The 19,979-nt window shown below is 37.0% G+C and overlaps 1 protein-coding gene across 1 annotated transcript; it reads left to right on the plus strand.

Annotated features, from left to right (window-relative positions):
- The first annotated feature begins 1,532 nt into the window (after nucleotides 1-1,532).
- On the plus strand, nucleotides 1,533-10,127 carry LOC113434046 (cytochrome c, testis-specific). The gene is made up of 3 exons (XM_026697010.2): nucleotides 1,533-1,669; nucleotides 6,167-6,341; nucleotides 9,922-10,127. The coding sequence occupies exons 2-3, from the start codon at nucleotides 6,173-6,175 to the stop codon at nucleotides 10,068-10,070; spliced, it is 318 nt and encodes a 105-aa protein (XP_026552795.1). The 5' UTR covers nucleotides 1,533-1,669; nucleotides 6,167-6,172; the 3' UTR covers nucleotides 10,071-10,127.
- Nucleotides 10,128-19,979: the final 9,852 nt, after the last annotated feature.

Here is a 19,979-nt window from a genome sequence, read left to right on the forward strand (position 1 = left end):
TAGGTTCCTTCTTCTGCCAAAAGTTTCCTTCCTTGTTTCCTTCCTTCCAGCTAATTCTTCTCCTTTCCCCGATAGAGATAGAAAGAAAGTACTGTGTGTATGGGATAAGAGTCAGTACCATTATTGAAAGTTCTGGTAAAAAGACTATACGGTTTTTAAAAAAGTGACCCACCATGCATCCGAGTCTATTCATCATGCTAAGAAATTCCATTTGTCAAAACCAAGGTGCAAATGATCTCTTTAGTGAGGTATTTACACCAAAATGCATAGCTAGGGTTTTCTGCATCTCCTTGCTGCCATCTTGTGGTCGCCACAACTCTTGCAGTTACTGTCTTTAAATACACGTGTTCCATCGTTCTTCAGGCTATAGACCCTAACAATTTAGATGTCGGTACTTCCAATATTGGCAGTCAAGGAATGTAGCCTCCTCTTCCTCAGAGTCACATTATTGTTACATCAGTGCCACTTTACAGTTCGTCACTTTACAGGCACCGCATCCTTCCGTTTCCATTCCGCTGTACAGCCTCGCTGGCGAAGTGCCGATCCAGACGATAAAAGGCCTCCAGAGAGTTGCGGGATTCAAGGAAAGGAGAAAAGGTTCCCGGCTCTTTTATTTCGGAGTCATTCTCCCAATGCGCGAAAGGCAATTGTGGGAACGGGAAGGGAGTTTTCAAACAGCTCAGAGGAAACGTGGTTCATCCTCCGGTTTCACCGGTTCTGGATAGCAACCACCGTCATCAGCATCGCCATCTTACCAAGATCTTACAGATTCATTAGCACCGCTTCTTCCGCTTTGCCTTTCCGGGCTCCCAATGATCCGAACAAACCCAGGCGGAGGATTTTTTTTTTTTTTTTTAAACCTGGTCTGGAAAAATCCGCACGAGAAGTTTCCGCGTTTCTCTGCTGCCAGTTAGCGGTCAGGCGAATTTTTACAGCCCGGTTAGTGCAGCTCTGCACGGATGGGGAAAATTAACCAGGTTCCTTTGCCCGATTCTCGACTCTTGTCTGGGATGAAGCAGTCAACCACAAAACGGATTTATTCGTTTCCTGGAGTTTCCTTTTGCGGGTGGGGGTGGGGGTTCGGACCACTGTTTCAGCTGTGGTGGGAAAAAGCAAATGATCCTTTGCAAGGGAAAATTTTTGGTACTTGAACGTTAAACATTCTCCAGGTTTACACACTTTTGTGACAGGACGATGTCCCTTTATTTACTGTTGTCGTTTTGTTTATTGGCCGTTATCCAACTCCAGGGAACACTGACGTCCGATATGTGGCTAATACGTTTAAAAAAGTGGGGGGGAAGCAGCCGAGGAAAGTCCTGGCAACGGCGATGTTCCACCGGCGATCGAAAGCGCAAAAATTTATTTTTTTCCTCGCTCTCCTCAACAGAGATGCCTGGACACGGCGGCGGTTCTTGCCACCGATAGATCGTCCCGTGGCTAAAACGGCCCAATCGGCAGTCGACGAGCCACGGCGCGTTTGGCTCTGATTGGTCGATGCTATTGTGACGCAATTGTCTTTTCGCTCTCTTGGCGGCTCGAAATGCGTGCGAGGAGTGCGATCTCGGCCCGTTCGATTTGACGCGGTTTGGCGGGAGGGTTCGGCCTCGAGCCAGGAGAAAGGCCAAGCTAGCGTAGAAAGTGTCTTGATCCGGCCTCTGACTTAAAAGAGGTAGGCAGGAGGGAGAGAAGAGGCCGCTGTTCAAAAGCGGGAAAGGGTTTTTCCTGCCTATATTTTACTGCTATTGCGGAGTGCTTCGCTCCCAGTATTTCTCTCAGGGGTCGGGAACATGAGGAGCCAAATTGTTGGGGGCAACGCGCTGACTGTATAAACCGCTTTGTAAAGCACTGTGAAGCGGTATATAAGTCTAAGTGCTCTTGCTATTTCATTATCAAAGGTTCAGCCTCTTTCTCCTTCTGCTCACCGTCACTGATGACCCAGCCACACAGACAGAAGTCCCGGATCCAGGGGCCGTTCTCTATCTTTTCTTTTTAAATTTTCTTTTTAAAAGATGTTCCAATAAATATTTTAGCTTCCTACCCTTCACGTTTGAAGCCCAAATCATCATCCTACCCTTATGAACGCATCAATGCATCTTAATTTTGAATAATACGTATAAGTTTTTCACATCAGGTGAAACTAATTCCTCAGCTATACAGGTAGTCCTCAGTTTACAACAGTTCATTTAGTGATCGACCAAAGTTACAACAGCACTGAAAAAAAGTGACTCACGACCATTTTTCACACTTATGTGACCGTTGCAGCATCCCCCATGGCCACCTGATTTTACATGCAGATACTTGACAATTGGTTCATATTTATGATGTGTCCTGGAGTCATGTGATCATATTTTGTGATCTGACTAGCAAAGTCAATGGGGAAGCCAGATTCGCTTAACAACTGTGGGACTAATTTGACAACTGATGTGATTTGCTTAACAAATGTGGCGAGAAAAGTTGTAAAACGGAACAAAACTCATTTAACAAATTTCTCACTTAGCAATATAAATTCTGGGCTCAATTGTCGTAAGTCGAGGATTACCTGTACATCTATTTTATATAAAATGCTCTGTAGTTTTATGTATGGCTGTTGTATTTTGCTAGTAATCTTTCACAATTTATTGAAACTTGCTTCCATCTAGAGAAAAAACAGGTCTGTGCATTTTTCAATACACTCTTCTGTGTGCTGTATGAAATGACATTATTTTGATGGTGCGATGAGGTTTGTAGAGGTGTAAATAAAGTCAAGAGGACCTATGTACAGTATATCATGCATGATTTTAATCCAAGCTTTATATATGGAAAGTTAACAAGTTTCTGACATGTACCCTCTTCCTATTTTTCCCTCTGTTAAAATGCTTAAAATACACTTTTTCAAGATTTTCTTTATTGATTATTTCTAGTTCCTTTATAGCTTTACATTACCTTTTAAAAAATTATTATAATGTTAACTGGACCCTCTACAGTGGAGCCTCGGGTTGCAGCCTTAATCTGTTCTTGGACTCCGGTTGTGACCCAACTTGGTCATGTCTGGAAGCACGAGTGACTGCACATGTGCGCAGTCAAAAAATGGCGCCAAAGGGGAAATCAGCGCGGAAAGGGAATCTTTCTGCGCCATTTATTTTAACCACCCAATTTTTGAATCATAACCTGATTTTTTGTTCACCACCTGATTTGATCGTGACCCGAGGTTCCACTGTAGTTTAGTTTATTGTCATTGCACCTCGTACAACGAAATTAAACGCCATCTTCAGTATACATCATTACAGTCTGCCACTGTGCAATTAGCAAACCTTACACAGGTGCAGTAAGTTAAAATATTTTCTATAGTGCAGCGGTAGAAGGTCACCAACAATTTTTCATTCAGTTGTTGTTTCCTACAGCCTTAAAAACAGTCAAAATGCCAAATGTAAAGATAATATAGTGGAAGCTTTATTTTTAACTTTTCTAATTATTTTCTTCAACTTTTTTCCCCACAACTAAACATTGAATAGCTATCCGAGCACAACTTTTAGTTGTGAAAACTGTCTAGGTATTTTTCTATATAACCAATTATCAAATTAAAAGAGGACCATTCCTTGCTTACAACCTTGTGACATTTGTTCAGGAGACTATGGAAAGGAACTATGTGAAAGTTTTCTAAGAATCCACTGTTACAGAATTTTGAAAGGAAGATAGAGCTTAACCTATACAAAAGCCAAGTTATTCTTTATAATGGGACTTAGCCATTTAAAGAGTTATTCAAAATCCTTTCCCAATTTGCCCAGAACAGTCTTTAAATTGTTCAATAACTTCACAGTCCCATTTCCCCAAACCATTTTTAAAAACATGCTACATTAGTCACTTTTCTGTCCTCAAAAATCAAGGATGGTTTTAGGGATGGATTACAGTGTTTTGTTAAAAGATTAGATGAACAGGGCTTGGAAGTAGCAATATGATTGTTTTGGTCACATCTTCTCTGGTCATGCTATTTGCCTCAGACTTGCAATATACTCTCCTTAACCCCAGTACCTATTACATGTCTTCTGCAGTAAGCACAGTAATTTTGCAATTTCTTTTCCCCATAAAGTCCATCAAGTTCTCTAAAGATTATCCCAGTGTGCATGTATTTAAAGATATTTTAATGTGAGTAAGATGCTTCTTGAAATCTATTTTCCCACTTTTTAAATACAATTTCCTTTATACAATTTTCAGTTCTTTTTGTATTGCCTGTGTTGGATCTTTGTTTTTTGAGGTAAATTTGAGTCTAGCTTGACTCTTATTAACTTCATGAACACAGCCAAACAGCTTTCTTGGCATGATTCAGAAGTAGCTTACCACAGTGTTTGCATTTTTATCTTTTACTTTCCATTCTAACCTACAGCTCTTGAACTTCTTGGAAGTCTCCCATTGAACCAGAATCAACCCTGCTTAGCTTGTGAGTTAAGCAAGGCCTGTGACTTGAATCCTCACATATATAATAGGCTCATTCCTAAATGTTTATTTTGTAGTTAAAAGCACGTAGCAGAACTTAACTGCAAATTAATTTTCCAGGAGGATAAGTATAAATTTAAAACATATAATAGTAGGAATAGGAAAAAACTCTAAATAGTTCTTTCTCTGTTTTACATTCAGACTGTGAAATTATAATTGCAAAAAATCCCTTGAATTGTATTATGGATTTATATGTACTGTATACCAGTATTACTACTTTTATTCTTGCAAGCACTTCAAAAATAAATATACATAATTAGACTTTTTTAATACTTTGTTTGTCCCAATCTTTCTGCATACTCATTTGAAGAACTGGGATTCTTTTGGAATGCATACACTTCAAGAAATATCTTCGAATTACTTGCTGAATAAGCTATATTTCATTTCACATTTATTTCCACATTACCTTTGTATTAATACTGTTGGTATTTCTCACTTCAAGCTATATTTTGTTGATTGAAAGAGTAGATATTCGTATAATCTATTTCAACTTTAATATTATTAAAATGAAAAAAAAAATCCGATACTCTACTGTCTTAACAGTTGTAACTTTGGGAAAGCCATACAGATAGTCCTCAACTCGCAATATTTGTTTAGCGAGTGTTCAAAGTTACAGTGACTAATGAGCATTTTTCACACTGATGACCATTGTAGCATCCCCATGGTCATGTGATTAAAAATTCAGACATTTGACAACTGGCATGTATTTATGAAGTTGCAGTGTCCCAGGGTCATGTGATCACCTTTTGCAACGTTCTGATGAACAAGGTCTAAATCTATGTTACTAACTTAACTGCAGTGATTCACTTAACAGCTGTGACAGGAAAGTTCATAAAATGGGCAAAATTCACTTAAAACTGTCTTGATTAGCAATAGAAATTTTGGGCTCAATTGTGGTCATAAATTGAGGACTACTTGTATTTCAAATTTAACCTTTTCTCAAGGAACCTTTCTTTACAGTGGTATCTTACTGTGCCAGTGTCGTGGACTATATATCCTGGAGAAGTCCCCCAGGATTTCTCTACATCATCTGGATACCAAGTAAAAATGCTTCTACACACAGGCTATTAAGGGTATAAAAAACTGGCAATTTATCACCTTGTACTTAGGATTTTCAGTTTGATTTTTTTTCCCAAGAGAAGCAATGTGCAATTAAGGCAACAATAATAATGTATTACTTCAATCATACACCACATTGCTTTGGCACCTGCAAGAATGATGAGTGATTTAAAACTACTATATAACTAAATAATAGTTCATATATGGGGGAAAATTTAGTATTCGGATATTTCTAAGAAAAAACTATTCTGAAACCCTGGAAAATAGCATCTTGTTGGTTTTGAAAAGTATGAACTAGTTATATCAGCAATATGACAATAGGGCATCTTCCTATATATATCTATATTCAGAATCAAGTGCTATTTATGGAAGTCCTTGACATACAAATGTCAACTTAACAATATCCAAAGTTATAACAGACCCAAAATAAGGTACTTACAACCTGGATTCAAAGTTCTGACAACTGTTTCCTCCCTTGCAACCACATGACTGCATTTTGGGCACTCTAACAAACCCATGATCGTTTGCAGCATCCCATAATCATATGATTGATTTATGATGTTTTTTTGCTGGAAATAGATACATTTAAAATAATAGTTTAAAACATGTCAGACTTTCTATTCATTTCCCCCCACAGATTACCATGGGTGATTTTGAAAAGGGTAAGAAGATCTTTGTTCAGAAATGTTCACTATGCCATACGGTTGAAAAAGGAGGAAAACACAAGACAGGCCCCAATCTCTGGGGACTCTTTGGCCGGAAAACAGGGCAATCTGCAGGATTTTCTTACACAGAAGCAAACAAGAATAAAGGTAAATTATATAGGTAAATAGGCACAACGGTAGGAGCAATTTGATGAAAATTGCTTTATAAAAAAGTTGGGTCAATATTAAATTATTTTAAAATAGTACCCCTAAATTAATTGGCTTCAAAGTCAGGGAAATAAAAATGTCAATTATTGATTACTTCCCATTTTAAAATAGAGTTATTGGATATCTTCCGAAAACAACTTTCTAATATACTGAATATAATGCTAGAATAAGAGTTTGTTGCACTCTTAATTGTGGCAAACTATATCCCAAATATCCTTGGTTAGTGTGCCAATACCATAGTAAGGGATGCTGGAGTTGTTAGTCATCAGTATCAGAGAGTTATAGGTTCTTCGTTTTTGTGAAGGTGCAAACTCTGTTTCTGTCAGGAGTATCTATGATTTATGTTTGATGTTTGAGATATTATTAGATTAATAGTTCATTCTATTTTTGGTGTGCTTTGCATTTACTTAGGCCAATGCTGCAAGAATTTGGGTCAGAACTGTAGCAAAGATCCAATGGTGAAGCTTGACAGTTTGTAGCACACTAGGTGTAGTTTGAGCTGGCAAGGAGCCTATGTCAGTGCAGATTTTTATTTATTGCATATGTCAATAAAATTTTAGTCATATTAAGCTGCAATTCTAGAGCCAACAGGGAGGAAATCTTCATTAAACATAAAGGGGCCTGCTATGTTTCAATCATGGTGCTTACTTTTAAGCTTTCTATATTCAAAGACTAGATACTGGGCCCTCTTTATATGGAGCTGCCTTTGAGGACTATTCAGAGTGGTGCAAAATGTAGCTGGTTATTACTTATAAAGCCCATTATAACTTTAGGGACCATCTTACATTTGGGACCATCTGCAGAACCCCCGTTTAATATAGGGTGGTCAAGAAAGAGAGTGGTGGGTACCTACTTCTCAATATTAGCCCTCCCCTCCCAACCAGGACATGGAACAACTCGCTCCCGACCTGAAGTTAGAATTGCTCCTTCCCTTTTTAATATTTAGACAGTTTTTTGAGTCTGCCAAGATCTGGCTCTTTCACCAAACATTAGGCTAGGATGAGGTCGAGTAGGGAGATTGTCTGGTGCCTGGGGTCTGTTTTTGGTTTTATGGATTTTGTGAGCCTCTTAAAAGCTTTAAATGAGACAAGCAGCCATAAAAGCCTTTTAAAGGAATGAAAAGTCTGCAATTTAAGAATAGCAATTCATTTGCCCTCTGATCGTTGATGTTATTGTTGGTATGTTTCATAATATTGCAAAGATATGACATTTTACATACTGAATATTTTTGGACTATTGTTCTTTTTATTATGCTGTGAGCTGCCTTGAATCTTGGATGGAGGCAGCACATATAGATTATATAAATAAAATAAAAGCATTGTTGGATTGTAATGAAAATAAAACCTATTACAATTCTTTTACAGTGCAGTGTCTTGTTATTCCACTATTGTACAGCAATATAGAACTATAACATTTACAATATATACAGTATATATGTTAATATACACTCCATTACCTTGAGCACTTTCATGGGATGGATGCGTGTGTGTGTGTGTGTGAAATAGTTCAGAGTAATGTTTTATTTTCATATACTATGTCCCTACAAGAAACCCAGCTAATTACTTTAATGATTGAACAGGAATTTGAACTGGGTTCTCATCTTTCCTAACTACAATACTTTTTTCTTTTTGTGCTGTAATGGCTTGCATTGCGACAGGTAAATCAGATTGCTGAAATTCCACTGCTGTCAATCTTGAAACATTTGAATTAAATTGATTAAATTGTCCACAATAGTTTCAAAAAGGGATTATCAATGCAAACAGGCATTGGAAAACTCCGGGAGATTTTTCTTTGAGCCCCAGATGTAGCTGTGGGCTGCTTTGCTTAGGTCTGAAGAGAAAAAGAGGGGGGGAACTCCTTGCCCAACATCCAAGGGGCCTTTTAAAATAAATGTTGCACAGATAAAGAGAAAAAGAAGATCAAATTCCTTTGCTTGGGAGGAGAAAGGAAGCCACTGTAGGTTTTTTCAAGCGAAGGAACGCTTTCAGCATTTGTACAGAGCTTTGTTAACTATTACTATTTAATCCTGATTATTTTATTATGTAATATTAATTGTGTTTTTATATATATGTTTTCTTAAGTTTTCGCGGATATTTATATGTATGGTATTCAGCTTTGTTTGGGTATTTTTCCACGTTGTTATAGTTGTGCTTTTAAAGTTGTAGCGACGTTTTGGCAGAATCTCATCTGCCATCATCAGGCTTGTGTATTGTGTTCATCTGTGAGTCAGGCTTTCACAGCCGTTTCTGTTTTTAATTTGGTGCTAGCCTACTGCTGTGCCAGAATAGTTTTTTCTTCATCCTGATAGGTTGGGAGTCTTGGTTTGTGTTTATTGGTCTTGGACTTTGTTGTGTTCTGCTTGATTGGTGTTTCTAATATCTTCTGTCTGTTTTGGAGCATTTTTTTTGTCTTGATTGGCTGGCAACATCGTGTTTTAGTGTGGCTTGGCTTCAGGTAAACAGACGGCTATCATTTATTAGGAAGCTAGGTTTCATCTGAGTGCCTGGCTGGGGTGTGTTTGAGCTGGAGGTATCGGGGGGGGGGGTCTGTTTGGGCCCAGATGTTTGCTTGGCTTGTGGTGTAGAGATTTTTTTGTTTGTGAGTGCAGGCTTCCAGATAATTGACAGTCTGGTGGAGTCGTCTCTTCTATTCATGCTTTCAGGTCATTTTTCAATCTTTATGGCTTCTCTGATAATTCTGTGGCTGGGGTTTTCTATAGTGGCTAGGGTTTTGGTGCCATTGAAGTCAATGCTATGACCTGTGGCTTTCATGTGTTGGACTAGTGAGGAAGTGTGTTCCAGCTTTTTTACTGCATTTTTGTGTTCATCCAGGCGGGTACTTATTCTTCTATTGGTCTGTCCAATGTATGTGGCAGGGCCTGATGTGCAGGGGACTTCATAATTGCCTTGGTTTTCCAGGTCAGTTTTATCTTTGGGGTTTCTTAGGATGGCTGCGAAAGCCTGACTCACAGACGAACACAATACACAAGCCTGATGATGGCAGATGAGATTCTGCCGAAATGTCGCTACAACTTTAAAAGCACAACTATAATGACATGGGAAAATACCAAAACAAAGCTGAATACCATATATATACTTTGATGTCAAAGCCATATGGCATTATCTTTCTAATGTAATCAAATGATTATATATATATTATCTTTCTAATGTAATCAATTAGAAAGATAATGCCATATGGCTTTGACATCAAAGTCAGAAACCTAGTTCTAGATACTGAAGTGTTTACTTCAATAATACAACTAAAATATTTACCAGTTCAGGAATCAATACTAACCAGTTGATAACTAAAATGTGCTTCAAAAGTTAAATAGAGTATCAGATGTGTACTGAATATTAAATGAGATCTTATAATAATCAAAACTGGAATTTTCTTGACAAACTATTTTAAGCTTTGGAAATTAATTTTTTGCATATACTTTGATTTAAAACCTGTAACTGGTTGGTTACTATTACAATATTAATAGAATATGAAATAGATATTGCATAATTATATTTTTCAGGTATTGTCTGGAATGAAAATACACTGATGGAATATTTAGAGGATCCAAAGAAATATATTCCTGGAACAAAAATGATCTTTGCTGGCATTAAAAATAAAAATGAAAGAACAGATCTCATTACATATTTGAAAAAGGCAACTTCATCATGAAATATTGTAGTTTCTGAATACCAAAATATTCCATCTGGTGTTTTATTATTGTTCTGGCAGGGGTTTATTAGTTATTGTCTTAAAGAAAATAAAATTATTTCTTTAAAAATTAAGGGAAAATACTGTATTTTCTTTTTACACACATACCCATTTCCCAATTCTAGTCAGTTGTTCCTTTTATATATGTATACTATGCAGAGTTGTTCCTATTACAAATTTCTCAGTTTGAGACAAAAAAATAAATGAATTGGAAGTTTACTAACAATAGATAGACAACTTGGCTTATATAAATCTCTATGGAAGTTGATTTTTTGGAATGATTGTGTGTTATTTAATTAATAGAATAGAGAAAAGGAAAAAAATAAGGTCACAGAGAGACCTATTACCTTCTCCAGTTATTTCATCATTATGATTTACTTTATTGTCATTGCACATCCTACAACGAAATTAAATACCATCTTCGGTGTACATTATGACTATGAAAATAAACACAAAAACACATCCTTCACATTCTATACATTGAATTGAAAACCCCTGATATTGCATTAATATTGCATCATACAGTAGATTTCAATAGAGTTACTGCCCTGTGATAGGAGCTGTTTATATTTCTTAAAACAATTCTTGAAGTTCTCCAAAAATGTCCAGTCTTGAATAATGCAATAATAGTCAGTCAGTCCTTATTTTTAAATGAAGCATTGAATCATATTAACAGATGCAAATACCCATGTCCGGAGACCCTTTGTTTTGTAATAATACTGATTTAATTAAAAAAAATCTGAAAATTTCATTAAAAGTTCTGTAGCAAAAGGTTATGAACTTATTGCACATCCCCTAGATATTGTAAAGAGGTCCGTTTTCTGTATAGTCCCTCCAACAGTTTGAAAACTGATTGTGTAGGGTACATGCTAATTAAGGAGGGGTTAAAAGCCACCTGTGTAACTTCTTCAGTTGCAACTCTTGGATAGTGACAGGAGGAAAGCCTGATTTCCATAACAATTGTCATGGTGGTTCATCTATCATATTGTTTAAATATAAGCACTGTTTCAGCCAAGTAAACATCCCCATCTGGATTTGCAATAGTAGCATATAGATCTTGGACGTTACAGAATTCCTTTTGAAAGTGCCAAATAATTTTATATTAAGTTCTCAATTAATAGACAAGTTGCAGAATTCCTAACTTTTTTTATTCCAGGGAAGTGTTAAGTGATACCAAAAAACCAGGACAACCTGTGCTGTGTTCAATCTTGCCTTTATTACACTGGCTGGTATCAGTATATAACCATTTATCCTATAAAAATATAATTCTTACATAATTTTAATTGGGTTAATCCATATTGATCTTTCCCTTAAAAAAATAAATGTTGGGGTACTAGAGGGGAGATGCTACCTATCAATGTAAAATACTTCCCACTCCCATTTGAAAAATTGCCTTGGTGACTTGCTGTTTTGAGCTTCCCCAAAGACGGACTGCTGACTGCGATCATGCATGGCTTTGGTTTGTGCTTCGGCGTTGGAGAGCCCCAATCCTTTGTATTCCAGGCAGAAGCTACCTCGTAGGGGTGGCGGAGGAAGGGGAGATCGTCAGCTGGGCAGAGGGGAGTTGCAAATCCCCTCCCTGGCTTGGCAATTGCTTCCTCCCGAAGACGCCTGAAGCGGTGGTCTAAAATGGCCACCCTGAAGGGGAAGATTATACTGGAATAAGAGTGCAGGAGAGAGAGAAAGAAGCGAACAGCAGGAGGAACGGGATGATATAATCAAATGGAAGATACCCCTAGGATTAACATTTCAAAGAATCTTTAAGAAAGGATCTAAGAGGCGAACAAAAAGAGAAAAAAAAAGGTGTGAATTGCTTTTGATAGCGTTGGGGCTTCGAAACCGCAAAAGGTAGAAGCTGGAGAAGGAACTATATAATCAGCTTGGATAAGTATACTTTGATTTTATATTGGCACTAATAAAGCTGAACTATAGACTGTTAAAGAGGAAATTTAACATCAACTGGGTTTGATCTTTTTCTTGTTGGAAAATTGTGGTTTAAAAAGCTCTGAATAATAGAGAAGAAAAAAGAAAAGAGGGGGTGAAGACTTAGCATAATAAAGAATGCCATCTCAGTTAAGCTCAACTTGTTTTTTTAAAAAACTTGTTGAAATTGCATGGAAATTGATACAATAAAGCAAGAACTTTGAAACATTGAAACATTGTAACAAAGAAAGAATTAGGAAGATTCTGCCTTTGGATTAGTTGCTGATTCTGACATGAATTTGGCACTGGATTACCAGAGACTTAAAAACTTGAGAGGAAGAAAAGTTGACTGTTGGAAATAAACTTTAGAGATACTATTTGGATTAAATTGCAAATTAGAAAGTTGTAAAATGGCAATTTCTCTTCTGGCATTAAAAATGGAACTCAGAAAAATGAAAGAAACACTACAAGAATGAGGTGAATCGCTGGGTTTTGCTTTAAAATTTATTGAAAATGCGACAGCAAAATATGAACAACAAAGACAAAAGGCAGAAGAGGAGGTGGAGCAAATCATAGAAGAGACCATCTTTAGTGATCGAGAACTAAGAATTCTTGAAAGAAAGAAGAAAAGAGTTGGAAATAAATACAGGAGATTTAAGAAATTAAATAAAAAGGGGAATATCCGAAAAATTAAAAAAGGGAAAAAGAGTCAACAGATATTCAAAGGGCGAAAGGAAGCTATAAATAAAGAAAGGGATAAAAACTGGAATGAAAGAACAAAGGAGAAAAGACTGGGAAAGAAGGGACAAGAAACAGGATTTGGAAACAAATATGGGAATTGTAAAACAATGGGGAAATCCTTAATTGGACACAGAGATAATGGGTGATTATTATATAGAAAGGGGATTCTGCAAGATATTGAGGGGTAATATAAATAAATTTATAGTTACGAAATAGGGACATATAGACTGACTAGATGGAAAAACAGAATTGTTATTTTTTGGATAATGGAATATAATGCTCTTCCTCTTTATGTGGAGAGATAATTGTAACAATGGAATAAGTATATTAGATACATTGAAATATTTTTAACATTGGAATGTTGGCTTTTTTGGTTTAAATATGACTGGAATAATTAATGGAATATGTGTATTAAATATATTGAAATAAATGAAATGATATAGGAGGAAAGCTGAAATGGAATTAACTTTAGGGCTTAGGATTATTTTACTGTTTGAATGAGTAGATTAATATGTCCTTTTTTGGGGGGCAATTTAATAAAATTTAAAAGGAGAAAAATCATGCAGAATATGATTTACATATGCTATGTAGTTTTAAAGGGATTATTAGGTTTAATGTTTTAGGTAATAATGTTAAATGTTTTAACAAGATTTAAAAGGGGTGAAAATAAATGAATTTATAACTTAGAGGTGGCGCACTTATATTGAGATTTCAGGGGGGGAAACCAATTTATTGAAGAAGTGTCTTTTTTAAAAATTAGAATTTAAGATGAAATATACAAATGTGACAGTTAAAAGTACTAAAGTATAATGTTTATGAAGTTATAAGTGAATTAAATAATGAGATAAATATTTGGAATTATACAATAAAATAGAAAATGTATAAAAGCACTGTTAAGATAAGGAATTGGATATAAAAACTGAATATGTAATCATGGTCATATTTGTATGTATATGTGAAACCTGTAATCATGCTGTTCACTAAAAAGAGACATTAAAATATGGAAAACTGAATAAAACCTGTTTAAAAAGAAAAGAAAAGAAAAATTGCCTTGGTAAAGACATTATTAAATTTTGTTTAGCTTATGCTAAAAAAAAATACTGTGTATCATTTTTCAGGATGTCAAGCAGTGATTCAATGCTTAGGTAGTCTTCTAATATAAATGAAATCAGATGATTTGTGTTGCTTGCAGAAGTGGTATTCAGCAGGTTTTGACCAGTTCTGGAGTAGTAGAAATACCACCCCTGACTGGAGATTTTACAGTATCATTTCCCCTGCCATGCCCACCAAGCCACGCCCACAGAACCGGTAGTAAAAAAAAATTGAATCCCACCACTGGTTGCTTGGCAATAGCTTTTAAAATTTGGAACCTCCCTGCCTTTGTTTTTGTGGTCAATATAAAATGTGTCTAGATTCCTGGAAATAAAACAAACTTCCAATCTGAACATTCTTATGGATGGGATTGAAATAAAAAATTAGGACTTGAAAGAACTTCAACAGTTGCTATGCGTCTTGAAAGTATTTAAATGATTGGTCTAATTTTTCCTTTTCTCCCTAGGCTGCATTAAAATTGTATTTATTTATTTATTAAATTTGCTTGCTGCCCATCATGCCACTCTGGGTGATTTATGTTAAATGTTGTGGAAAGGGAACTTCACCAGGACAGTGGTGACACCCAAGCAGGAAAAGCGCAAGGGGAACATCAGGCTAGCCATAAAAACAAACTTGCATACGAAAAGAAATTTAATAAAAAGTATTGAAAGGAGCCCCCTAGACAAAAGCCAAGTAATTAAGAAACCTAGGAAAAGAAAACAGGCCCAATCAGCAAAACAAACAAACAAAAGACACAGAATGAATTACATAGGAAACAGGAGATTGCCAGGAAACAAATAGAAAAAAACATTATAAAGGTAAGAGATTAAGAAAGAACCAATAGGGCAATCAAGCCACCCCGCAGAGTTATTTTCCACACCTCGCCAAGTATGCCTTCTGGCGAAAATTAAACTCTGACAGGATTTTTAATATCTAAACATTAAACATTAAATACTAAACGAACATTCACACACAAAGGGAGGAAAAAGGTATAAAGAACCAGGAATTCACCATTCAAGGTTAGCTAGCTAGCCCCAGGAACACAGACTTCTTGCTATCTCTTGCCTTCCTGAAAAAAAAAAAGGAACCCGCTTCCAAGCAGTTGTCTCTGTCTTTAAACTGGACTTCTCCCAGCAGGAAAATCGAGCTCTCAGAAGAAAGGCATTTTCCAGCCTTTCAACAATGTAAATGTAAAATATTACCAAATACTTTTTAAAATTCTTAGTAATGTCGATCTATGGATATTTTTAAGGATTTGAATGCAGTTAGGTTTCTTAAAATTATTAGATAGAGTTACAAGGAAAGTATGGAAGTACATCAAATTGTTTGAAAACTCAGTGAGCGGCCTGTGCAGTCCAAAGTTTCTTCTTAATGTTTGACTGAAGAGGTAGCATTCAACAGTGTAAATACCATGTCATCTGCAAATAAGATTAGTAAATATCAGTCCCAAAATTTAATCTCTTGAATTTGATTGTTAGCCTGCCATACAATTGTTAAGACTTCTAAAGCCAAATTAAATAAAGAGGTGATGGGTGCCTCCTCATTTAATTCCTCTCAAAATTACAGTCATAATTGCTGAGCCTTTTCTGTGTGTCTGTGTTAATGTAGAATTAACCATGTTAAGAAAATAGGGTTGAAATTTAAATCTCTTTAATACCTGCTTTAAAAGTAAGTCCCCTCCTGAGAATTTAATACCTTCAATATATCCAGTGAATATTTAACTGAAGGAGTCATATTTACTTCCCTAAAACGTGTGATATTTAATCTTTTCTTAATAGGTATAAATACATATTTCTTTTTGGAATAAAATCAGTTTGATCTAAAAGAACAGTCCAAACTTTAAATAATCACATAGATTTGCATATAAGTTTTCCAGTATTTTTTGTATATGGTTTATAATCCACATAGAGAAATCAGTCTATAAGAAGTTAGCTCCTGTGGGTTTTTTGCCAACTGGTATTCGTTGGCAATGGTGGCACCAGCAGCACTGGAACTGAAGTAGAGACCCAGGGCTTCAGGAGTCGCAGCCAGCGGCCACTACCCCCAGGTCTCTACTTCAGCTCCAATACTGCCACTATTGCCCTGCACCACAGCCAGCGTAGCCCCACCTACTCCTGCCACCCCGCACTCTGCAGCACCTTCATCTGGCCTTTGCCGTCATCTTCCTCCTGCTGCTGACAAAGTGCATCCGACCCAGTTCTGTGCTAGGTGGCTGCACCAGGTCTTCTTCCTGAGGCCACGAGCACCTAATCACGCACGGCCTTCTCAGCTTACAATAAGGTCACACCTCCTCCTCTCCAAACTGAAGAGGAAGTAGGTAGGGGGAGTGCTCAGTGATGTTGCAAGTAGGGCGGTATAGTGTCTGCCTTTAAAATGACACATGCAGCTCAGCTCTCTTTTTAAAAAAAAAAATTCTCAGGTCAGAGAAAAATTGGTCGATATAAGTAAAAATACCTCACAGGATAACATCACTATAAAAATGAAAATAATTTCTCCCTCCCCCCAGAGGTTGTAAGTGTAGGCAGTCTGCCAAAAGCTCAAATTTTGATCATGTGACTGCAGGGTCATTGCAATGGCCATTATAGCAGGGTCCAGGCATAAGTACAAGTTAGGCTTTGAGTTATAACACATCTGGGCCTCAAACTTATATTGCTGAGGGAAACTTTTGTTAAGTGAATTGCTGTCCTAAATATGAACCACTTGCCAAACACCTGAGTTTTGATCATGAGACCATGGGGATGCTGCAACGGCCATAGGTCACTTTTTTCAGTATCGTCATAACTTTGAACAGTCACTAAATGAACTGTTGTAAGTCGAGGACTACTTGTACTATTTGTTCAGGGCTGCCATAACTTTGAACAGCTGAGTGAATGGTCATTAACTGAGGAATCTATTTATGTGTTTTAACCTTTTCACATTTGGTTGTTTTTTTAATTGTTATGACCCTGCCCAGGGTTACTTCGGTGAGATGGGTGGCTATACAAATTTGAATATGTAAAATAATGTAATATCCATATATCTGTTTGGTCTCAGAGCTTAAGAAAATGAAGAGGTCTGTGTATATAATTCTAAATATGGCGTATCGTATGTTGGAAAAGTCTGCTTTAGGACCATTATTAATTTCAATTAAGAAATCATCAGAAAAAGAAGAAAAAGATCTCCATTAATTCCATCAAGCAAATTTGATTAGGAACATTCTTAATGCCAATCACAAAACTTTTTTTCTGTTCTATATAGCTGAGATGCCAGAAAGTTAATGCAATTTTTCACAATATTGATTATCTCATATTGTTTTATTCTGGGCTTTCCATTTGTTGGTTAGAGACTTTGTCTTGGATCTGCTTAAGGGTGTTATTAGTCTCTGTAGTTGTTGATGAAGAAAAGAGACAGACTCAGGATTTCCTGCAACGTAAAATTATAAATTGTCTTGAAGATTTTCTCCTGCTTTTGAAAGAACAGATGGGATGACACAGCTGGAGTTGCAATAGAAAATTTCTTGGCTTTAGTTGACATAATAAGAGCAAAGCAATCAGTTATGGTGAAATATTACAATATAAACATCCTTAATTTACCAGATTGATGAAATATTGTACAGGCAGTACAGGATTTAATGTAGTTTAAGGAGAAAATAATCAAAAGAGGAGAGACATGAGTTCACATCATTATCTCCAGCCAAAAGTCCTACATTTATGGAACTGTACAGTGGGTATTTCACCAAAATACCTATGACAGACCATCTTATTTCTGAAGTCTGACAAGGATTGCAGAAGGAAGAGGAATACAAGGCACCTTACAGGTCACACGGTAACACTTGCAAGTTTGCTTTACATGCAGCGAATCTGTACATTTCAACTGTTATGTTTTATTCAGAGCAGGTTGTGTGTGTGTGTGTGTGTGTGTGTGTGTGTGTGTGTGTGTGTGTGAAACAAGTGACTAACTATCCTGGTAAAATAGTCCTGTTTGTCCAGTTCTTTTCTAATGGCAAATATTTGGAGCATGTATGAAGATTGGTATTCCTTTTCCAAATGTGCATTAAACCAGATTATGAGCCTGCCAGTTCTATATTGAATTAGATACATCTAAATACATTTACATCCACTAATTTAAGCATGCCTGTTTCTGGTCTGCACAATAGCTTTAAAGCATAGATTTCTACTATAGCCATACGAACATGTTTTGCAGCAAAGAGAGAGGCAAAAACATTACGATGAATGGAATTTAAGACAAGAGATCATAAACTTCCAAAGACCATGTATAGCAGGTCATTTCTTTAATTTCCAAATACACTCTAGTCTAAAGGGAAAAAGTTGTACTGAAATTAGGGCGGGGGCATTTCCCTTAATAAAACCACATTCAGTAACTAGGTGTTCTTGAAATCCACTGTCCAGCAAGCATCTATAACTCTGCTATTATAATCAGAGATAAAGACTAAATTAAAGGTTCAAGAGCATTAGGCGAGGGAAAGCTAGAAAAGACTTATTGTAATCCAAACTTTAGATAAGCAGTTCACATAATGGCTTATGCAACTAACCTGCTTTGAGGATAGGAGACAATCACATCCTCCTTCCAAAATAAACCTTCTTGGTGCCTCAGATTCTTAAAAACACCCAGAGCAGGAGCAACAGTATCTTTTCCTGAGCATATCAATAAATTGCTTTTCATCCCTTGTACCACAAACATGTCTTGGCAACTATTTTTTCTGCTGTATCCTCAGGACCTTCTTTTTAGCGGATCCTCAGCATATAATTGAGGCACCTTTAGCTATGCATAGCTACTTCCTGCCTTATTTTAAACCATCTAGGGCATATACAATCCATTAAGCTTCGTCATCCACTACCCTAGAGGGAAATCAGAGTGGTTGGGAACAGAATAGAGACCTGATCAGAATCAGCAGTGGGGGATAGTCTATTCCAAAGATGACTGGAGAGCACTTGAAGAACTACTGATGGGAAAATGATCCTGGTGAGAAAAGAATAGGGTGAAATGGGCCTACTCTTGCAGAAAGGGATCTTGGCACATTGTGGCATACAAAATTTACCAGCAGGGCCTGTTTGGAATTTCTTTCCACATGGCACATGCTTAAAAAGGAACCCCGATTATGCCAGCAACCTTCTGGAGGCTTTGCAGCTCCTGCTATGCTACTTCCCCAGGAAAAGCGAACAGCTGGAGAGGTTACTTTGCAAGCCCATCATCTTGCAGTGAGCAAGTGAGCTAGCCAAGTAAGCAAAATGGAAATGATTCTTATAAACAGGGCAGATACATAGATCCAAGTTAAATCTGATGGCAGTGAAATAGCAAATACTGCATCGCTGAGAAGCCGGTATTTATTTTGTGCTCCTTTCTTGTGTCTGTTTTGCTTGATTCAGCTATATAATCTGGGACAGATATTTAGGTCACAGTTTTTGAAGTGACCATTCTTTTGTTCATTTCAATTACTGTTACTGACCAAGTTTATATGCTGCTCTATGCTCCTCCATTAAGGATCAACTCAGCTTCATCAAGTTCCATCTGTCCATCTTTGAACTCTTCATCTCTTTTTGGATCTGTCCTCAAGTTTATCATTTTAAAAATCTGGAGCTCAATTTGTGAACCTATTTCTTTGGTCAAGTGTAGAATCTAATTCTACAATTGTTGGTGAAAATTCTGAGAAAGGAACTCTGCACACATACTATTTGCTTAACATAATAACCTGTTCTGGGATTGAGCTTTAGCACAAAAACACTTCCCGGTGAGCTTCAGTCTTATTTTGTTTCCCTTCCAAGCATGTTGAGTTCTTAGATATCTCAGCTAAAGGCTTGCTGTGTACTGGGCGCCCGTGGAGAAGGCCTGACATCTCATTCATGAATATTTGAATCTGCTTTCATTCATGTCCTTGCATCCTCACATGCTGCGATCCATAACTTCAATTTAGCAATGAAATGTGCTCCGCCGCGTGTGGATAAGAATAGCTCCACGTCAGTCCATCTCAATGGAAGCTGCCCAATTTTTGTCTCACTGCAGGAGGAGGCATGGAAACTGCATGTTTGCGGTTCCTCCAGCAGACCTTAGCACTCGCACATTTCTGTGGAAAGGCAACCATGTGCTTAGCCATTTGGGGGAGCACCTGGTTGTACA

Source organism: Pseudonaja textilis, chromosome 1 (assembly GCF_049901715.1).
Source record: "Pseudonaja textilis isolate UNSWEBS1 chromosome 1, rPseTex1.2, whole genome shotgun sequence".
In the NCBI taxonomy this organism is placed as follows: domain Eukaryota; kingdom Metazoa; phylum Chordata; class Lepidosauria; order Squamata; family Elapidae; genus Pseudonaja; species Pseudonaja textilis.